We start from the raw sequence: 8,188 nt of genomic DNA, 5'->3' as shown, positions 1-8,188 counted from the left end.
CTGCCCTTCTCACAGCAAGGAGGCCACGGGGCTGCTATGGCCCTTCAGCTCTTGGGCTGCCGACACTGCTCAGCCCCGCCAGGGAGTCTTTAAAATGCTCTGGGAGCTGAGAGGACGCTTTCTGGTGGCCGGAGGTTTTCACCCATGGCTTAAATGCTGCAGTCTCAGCTCTAAAACCTGCCTTAGCACAATCAGATTCGTGGGTCCCGATTGCACGCTCTGAGAGTGAAAAGCCACAGAACGCAGGCAGCCAGTCTTGCCCCTCGGGGGTGCCCCAGGGCTCACTGAATCTCTGGGGAATCTCTGTCTCTCTGGCTGAGACACACAGAGACCTCTGAAGATAACGGCCTTTCCGTGTCTACCAAGGAGACAGCACAAGAAAAACCCACTGCCTGAGGGCCCCTAGTCTGGCCCACCAAGACTGCAAGCTGACCACCTTTTCCCTCTCTCCTGGTTCCTAGCCTGCAAGGGGGCCTGTGAAGCCATATGTAGGAAGTCCTGCTCTTCTTCCTACACCAGCTTGGCCAGCCACGGGCTCGGACCCAGGCTTAGGAGGGTCGCCGGATTCCTCAGGTGCCTCCAGCCGCATCCGGCAAAAGGCAAGTTACCATTGTCACCCCTGGACACCAGAGCAAGTGCCTCATAAACCCTTGGCCTCAGCTTCCGGGCCAGTCCCCATACTGGGCACTTTGTGCTTGGGCCTCCACATTGAAATTAATTGAAAAATACGTTTCCGACCTACAAAAATGTTTATCTGTTTTCATCAGAGGGATCACACTGTAATGAATATATTTACATCTCATTTCAAGAAAGGCAGCAAAGATCAGTGAGCATTTGGAGGCAGCTTGATTCCCCTCCCCTTCTGCGCCGGGCTGCTGCCTACTCCACCCCAGTCCCCACATTCCCAGATCCCGCAGCCAGCCCGGGAGGGCTCTCTGAGACTTTCTGGGAGGCAGTTAGGGGTTAATTAAATAAAAGTTCTTCCCTTGCCCCTCCTGCCTTGGGTACTCACTCCGCAGGGAAGTCAGCCTAGGCCCTAAACCACTGCCCCTGGGTGTAGTGCAAAGGCTGAGGCCCATGGCAGGTAGGACCCATGGCAGGGCGGGACAGCCTCTGGCAGCCCCATGTACCACACGCGGTACCCACCCAGACTGCTTTCCAGGTGGCGGGCGGACCTGCGGGGTGGGGGGGTTCCTCCACAGAGAGCTGGCATTGCCCAGGCTGCACTGCACCTAGAATAGGAAAGCCTCAGGGGGCTTGGAGCTTGTTAATACATTTTTTAAAAGAATGGGGGAACCTGGAGATTTCCAGACAGCAAATGAAAGCAAAACTTTGTCAATGACTTCTGAAAGTGAAGCTCTTGCCTCATCCAAGGCCTGTTTGGGGGTGAGTGGTAGGGGAGGAGGTGAGAGGTGTTATTTCAAAAGATCCGGCTTTATTAATACGTTAGGAAAAAGCTCTCTTGGTAGTGTGTGTTCTCACAGCACCAACTAGAATCCTATAAAACATTCATGCTCCGAAAGCTGTAACAGAGAGCAGCACCCCCCTCAGCCTCCCGCCCGACACAAACCCAAAAGAGAGTACCCAGCGGCAGGTTTCTGCCCCGAAAGCGCCACTAGGGCCCAAACACTGCTTGTGTAGAGAACCTAGTCTAGCCTAGCTCACCAACTCCCAGGTTCCAGGTCCACGTCCCTAAGTGCCACATGAGGGCTTTCTGTTCACTCAACTGAGCTTGAGAGCCTTCCAGGGGACTCCTGTCACAGGGTCTGGAGTGAAGGGTAAACCCGAGCCAGCTCTGCTGTGGACCCTAAGAGGGAGCAAAGCTAGGTTTGGCAGCCTTGAGGCCGTAACTCTGTCTCCCAGAGCTGAGGAGAGGCGGATGGTCCAGGCATAGGTGCAGAGGCTTCTGAGCACCCTCGCCCATCCTAGACCCCCACGGTCTGCTCTCCAGGCCTCTTCACAGCCTCTCTAACCAGGCATGTTCCCACCGGCAGTCACTGAAGCTGGTGGCTACAGAGACTAGGCCCCCACTTGCAACCGAGCCTGCCCCAGCCGCCCGCTTAGCTCCATGTGGAGCAGCCAGTCTTTCACGAGGTGACAAGAGACGTGACAAGAGATGCTGGGGGCAACCGAGGTGCCCTGCCCTCTCTCTGCCCACCCCAACCCACGCAGAGCCTGACCCCCTGCATTTACAAAACCAAGGCAGCGGCTTGGTTTTGGAAATAAATCTAGACATCTTGGTAATGGACCTTAAAAGTTTCCACCCTCACCTCCCCGTTCTAATAATAATTGCAATGGAAATTAGTTGGAGGGTTCTCTTGCACTTATGACATCTGTCAAGTAACCAGACACGTGGGTTTTGCTAAATTCTTTTATTTTTTTGTTTAAATTTTCACTTCAATTTTAATTCTTGAAGAACAGCCTCGACAACATATATCGCACTCATTATAAGAAGCAAAGGGTTATATCAAAAATTATTAGTATAGAATCACAGGAAATCTGGTTTGGAACCAGAAAAAAATACAAAACAGATATAGATACATAGACACAGGACAATTTTTTATAATTATTTGGAAAATGTTATTTTCCCCTAATTCTTGTTTCCTTTTTTTATGTGCATACGATGTTTAAATTTTACAAAAAAATGAAAATAAAGACTAGTATTTTACAAAATGAATAACAATGTTTGGGGGGGGTGTTTGTGTGTGTGTGTGTGTGTGTGTGTGTGCGCGCGTGTGTGTTTCTACATAGAATTCAGTCCACTTCCATGTGTGTTGTTTTTCTGTACAGAATATATCCACATCCGTCCACAATAATTCCTGGAAGGTCCATTAGTCTCCTTCTGTTTTGTTAAAATTCTCATGGTCCTCTCTTCCAATTTTTTTTCCTTTTCTCACCAGACACAAGGTCCTTTTTCTTTCCTTTCCAACATGTTCACAGATCTGATCCTAAAGAGAGTCTCTTTTTCTCCAGGTTTGCAGCTCGGGTTGCATTTCTGTAGGGTGGGCTGCTGCTGCTGGCCCAGCCCACCTCCCCCCTGCCTGGCTGCACCCAGCAACAGCCACCTGATGTCCCGGAAGTTTTGGAGTCCATGGCCCCCGCCGGTCCTCTGAGTCTCTATGGGGGGTGGGGGCAGGCGGGAAGCGCCCAAGGTCTAGGAGCACTGGATGGACATGTAAGGCCAGTTGAAGCTGCTCCCAGAGAGTAACATATCCCGGATGAGAGTTTCGATGGGGGTTTTACCTACCAAACGGACGAAGAAGAGCTGCTCGATGACCGAGGAGGACACGGTGCGCAGGGAGGGCAGTCGCAGCAGGAGCTTGCCGAAGCGGCTGGGCTGGTTAGGGTACTGGCTCCTCACGTACTCCTCCAGTGCACACTGCGACTTCTCTTGCAGGCTCTCGATGTGGGCGGCATCTGACAGGCCACAGGCATCTGCCCGAGCAGCCACCAGAAGGAGACAAGCAGCGGGGACACACAGGTTAGTGAACAGCAAAGGCACAAACAAGCCATTCAATTTTGTTTAAGTTGGTAAGAGAGGGAAAAAGAAGTAGAAGGGAAAAGGGGGAAAAAATCCTCCCTTCCATACCTCCCCAATCCTTCTTCACCATTCCCCCCATCCAGACCCCAGTACAAATAAAAATAAATCAACCCCCCCAAGCCTGGGGGGTTGGAGACAGAAGCACACACATGCAGAGGCAGCAACCTTTCTAGTCCCTTTGTTTTTCCTCTTTCACCTTTGGATTAAATAATGTACGATGCTGGAGCCATGTTTGCTGTGCGTAGCAACCTGTCCTCCGCCTGTAGGGGTGCGTCTTTCTGCTGTGCTCATTAAAGTGAGGACTTTTGCCCCTTTTGCCCCTGATTTCAGGGTATTCAGAAGCCCTGAAGAAATATGTAGCCTGAAGGCAGTTCTTACAGGCTTCTTGGAGTCTTCCCTCTCAAACTCAAAGGACCCCAGCCAAAATCCTCAAGGAGAACCTAGACCATATAGTGAACAAACGCACAGGAGGGGTAAGGAATCATGGGCTGGCATTGCATGGAATCAGATCAAGCCCACGCTTTAGCAATATAGGACTTGAGATCCACTATCTATGCAAGCAAGAACTCTGCAGCAAATCCTTGGTGAGGGTGTAGACTTCTATCTGTGCTTTAGATCAAGTAATTGAAAATTGGTCACATCTCTGTAAGCTGTATAATAATCAGGAGGAATATGGCTCAGTTACTCCAGGCTGCAGAAAGGAGACATCTTCAGCGATCAGACACAAAGCTGGACTAGAGGCAGCTGCGGTGGCTGCTTCCAAACTGAGAGCTGGGGAGCAGAGGGGGACTTGGGGTGACAGGCACTCACACACAATGACAACATCTTAAAACCCGTGTGTTTATCTCCTATCAACCAAGGCTCCTCATGTTCTCCTAAAAATATTTCAAGACAGCAGTTTATACTATATCAACTAACTAAAGGCGAAGAAGTGGAGGAGAAGGTGGAATCAGAGGAACGAAGTGAAAGCTTCCTCTTGGAGTTCAAACACCCATAACATTTCTTATATTAATAATAAGTATTAAAAAAACCAGGAAGATCACAGAGGAGCCCTTAGCCAGTCAGAAGGTTGACTAGAGATCAAAGGCAGAGTTTGCTAATATATAGATCTGGGAAGAAATTCATGCATGGCAATGCCCCCAAAAGGACGGTATATATTGTGAATGGGTAAGTGTGACCCTAAGAAGTCACACCAGATTCAAAGTGAAACCAGTGTCTGCTGAATTTCTCAGCTTTATGTCTTTACATTTCAAGAACTGGGACGTACAAAGCACTCTAACACCTTAATCTACAAGGCAATGGCCTTGAGCAAAAATACAAATAAAACCAGTGCTAATTCAAGAACTTCTAAGGAAGATCCCCTCTGACCCCAGATCCAGAACGGGTTCCTCTCAGATGTCTAATTACTCCAGCCAGCCACTTGCTTGCATCCACACTGGCCTGACTGGGGAAGCCGGCGAGATTCTATGGCTAGCAGGGTGAGGGCAGGAGCACTTCGGGGCTTCACTGCTTAGAGAGGGGACACTGAGGTCTGCCCTTGGCCCTGGTTGCTAACCTGGTTCGGCTGAAAGGCCACTATGCAGACTCATATTTACATATATCTTGCTTTACATGCATTATCTGCCCATTATGCCACAGGATCCCTTTCAGCCTCAGACAATGCAGTATGAAAAAGACCCACTGATACCCCAGCAGATTTTTTTTTTAAAGACCCATATGGCATTCCCTCAGGTCTGTAAAATATTTAGCTGATATTTACAATTAGGGTCCCCAGAGTGCAAGGACATTCCTCTTCTCCCAGCTACGCCACTCCAAAAGAGAGAAGCCCAGGAGAGGCTCATTTGGGCCCTGTGCTGGCTGCTTGGGTTTCTTTCCTCCTCTGAAGGCAGAAGGCCTGTAGCTGGGCCTGGCTGCCAGGGGCCAGCCGGCCAGCTCTGTGGCCTGCCTCCAGCAGGAGTCCTACTTCAGGCCTACATTCCCTCTCTAGATACTCATTCCTATTCTGGATATTCATTCCTGCTCTGGATATTCCTGTGACAGAATTTGCCCAACTATGGATAGATAGTATGAGCTCTCAGATCGATTGCGTGGTTGTGGGGGCAAAGGTAGGTGAGCAGGGGGTGTAACGCAGTACATATTTACACCCCATGAGAAAAACCCAAGATAAGAAGAGGAGGTAGAAATGTATAAAATCAATGTCTCACTTTTTATATGGTAGTGTCAATGCGGAAGTGGTAGTGTCAATATTTCTTCTATAGTATATGGGAAAGAAATTATGTAAATAAATAACCATTACTGCTCAGGCCCTCCCGGCTTAGCCTTTGTAGTGCAGAGAATGTATTTCATGTTGTGCATTCAGAAGAGTTTAGTGTTCAGGAAATATAGATGTAATCAGCTGCCATAACTAGAAATCAAAGTTATTATTGTGGTGAAAATGGATTTATTGTATTTATGTTAACTAGATGGCTCCTTTCAGAGGAGGTCCCATTTATTTGGGGGAACATTTAGGTGTATGAATTAATGAATTTTTTAAAAAAGTAAGTTCAGGTCATGACCTAGTCCTTGGATGCTGTCCAGAATATTAAGGATTAAGCATACCATCCGGAGGCCAAATGTGAAAACCACCACAGGGAACCCCCGTGCCAGCTTCAAATACTTAGCCGGAGCAAACCTCGTTGGACAATATGTCTAAAACTGCCTTTTCCATCATTCAAAGTTTGCTTAAAAGTTGGATGACTTTGAGAAGGCTTCCCATGAATTCCCTTCTGGCTAGCAATCAAAACAAGTTTAGTCAAAAGTGGAAATGTGTTGTATGGAGAAGGGGGGGTGAATTACTACTGACAGCTCCATTTCCATTTTCAGATATTCTGCTCGCAATTTCTAACAAAATAATGTTATTGTTCACTTCTCAGCCTCCTTTGCACCTTGAAGACTTGGTTCAAGAAACTTCTTCAGGAAAACTTTCTAAAAAACACAGGGGTGTTTTAGGATGGCAAGTTGAAAGAAAAGCATGAATAATTCCACAATCCTCCCTGCAACCAGCACGGTCCTTGCCTCTCTCTGGGAAAGGGCAGGAGATCAGAAAAGTCAAGGGAGTTCAAAGAACCTTAGGAGGGGACAAGGAAAAGGGAAGAAAGATCTTTCCTGAGAAGACCTCTGTCCAGCTCCTAGTCACATTTCTGCTTCAAGACACCTCACTGGATGAGATTTTAAAACCCTAGCTTCCCCGACACTGGCTTGCTTCCTGATTAATTTGGCTAAAGAGCCGGGTAGTAGAGAGCCAGCCAGGCCCCAGGCCTGCCAGAGCTAAAGCAGCCCGGGTGCTGCTTCCCAGGCTCTTTGTCACTTTTGAAAAACACGTTTCCATCAAGAAGACTTATTAAGATAAAATGCATTCAAACACTGAGGAGGCTATTCAATAAATCTTCCATTTGTTTTAAGGTTTGCACTTTATCCTCTTGCAAAGAATAACTCCCTCTCCCACTAGCAGACCTGCATTTGCACTGAAAGTAAAAGGGGGGCAGTCCAAGTCCACGGCTCTGGCCACCCTGCATACAAATGAGATGCTCTTGTCTAAATAAATTATCTGCTGTTCAGATCGATATTAATACTACATTTGCTACATTACAATATTGTGCAAATTTAAGAGTCATTTTAATACAATGTAAATACGATTCTTCACGCATGAAAGCCAGGAAATATTGATAGATTATCCCATTGCTTACTGTTCAACAAGGCCTTGGGAAAGGGGTTTTGCCATCTCTGCTCAGGAATGGTTTTAATTTGGCCTTTGGAGGTCCTGGCTCTAGGATAGATTTATTAGGATGGTTTATTTGTTCTCTGAATAGAGGAATTAAAAACAATAGTGCCAATAATGGAGGTAAAGCTGCAGCTAACCCTACTCACAGTGGGCAAGGCCGGCGACCCAATCTGAGCAGCTCTGTTCCCCACCAGCCTCCTTTCTGGCTTTGTTTATATTTCCCCCATTACCTGCTGTCCCGGGTGTTTATATGTTTCCTTCTTGCAGGTTACAATAATAAAAAGCGGGCAGTGTTCTCAGAGGCTCAGACTAGAGCCTTCAAAGGCAACGTTAATGCACTTTCCTGGAAGTTAATTTGAACCATCTATCATAAGAGAAATTGTTAACATGCATGTTACCACCACCTACATTTAATTTGATATTTTAAAGGCACTCTGTTAAATTTCCAATGTTTCATGGGTTTTGCATGGCTGTAAGATTTATCTCTGGGGCAGGAATCCTCCCACACTTGCGGGTTCTACAGTATTCCTTTTGTTTTTTATCTTTCTTGTTTAGATTGAATCCGTTTTTTACGATCCTCAATAACCTCAGCAACTGCAAACATGAATGGTTTCCGATAAGGGAAAATCAGGCAGCAATAAAGCGGGATTATTTATGATTTATTTGCGTGTATTCTTCTCTTTCCACCTCTGTGTGTGTCTCTCTGTGTCGGGAAACTCATCCGGGGAGCTTGCCACACAGAGGAGAAAGCCACATTCCCACGTTCTCTTCCTTCCCTCTCCTCCCCCAGAAACACTAAGCGCTGGCGCACACACACGCACACGCTCATCGCACACACATACACACCGCACACACGCGAAGCCAGACAGGTTCCACACCCCCCCCCC

General features: G+C 47.6%; 1 protein-coding gene across 1 annotated transcript in view; it reads right to left on the bottom strand.

Moving 5' to 3' along the window:
* Positions 1-2,665: 2,665 nt before the first annotated feature.
* The window catches only part of NR2F1 (nuclear receptor subfamily 2 group F member 1), a gene marked incomplete at its 5' end in the record, with an annotated part of 9,077 nt that continues 3,554 nt past the window's right edge, over positions 2,666-8,188 (bottom strand). The window contains one exon of the mRNA XM_029941227.1: positions 2,666-3,435. Coding sequence (XP_029797087.1) covers positions 3,155-3,435 — 281 coding nt within the window. The remainder of the gene's footprint in view (positions 3,436-8,188) is intronic.

Source organism: Suricata suricatta, chromosome 6 (assembly GCF_006229205.1).
Source record: "Suricata suricatta isolate VVHF042 chromosome 6, meerkat_22Aug2017_6uvM2_HiC, whole genome shotgun sequence".
Lineage (NCBI taxonomy): Eukaryota > Metazoa > Chordata > Mammalia > Carnivora > Herpestidae > Suricata > Suricata suricatta.
This window is presented reverse-complemented; position numbering and strand designations above follow the sequence as displayed.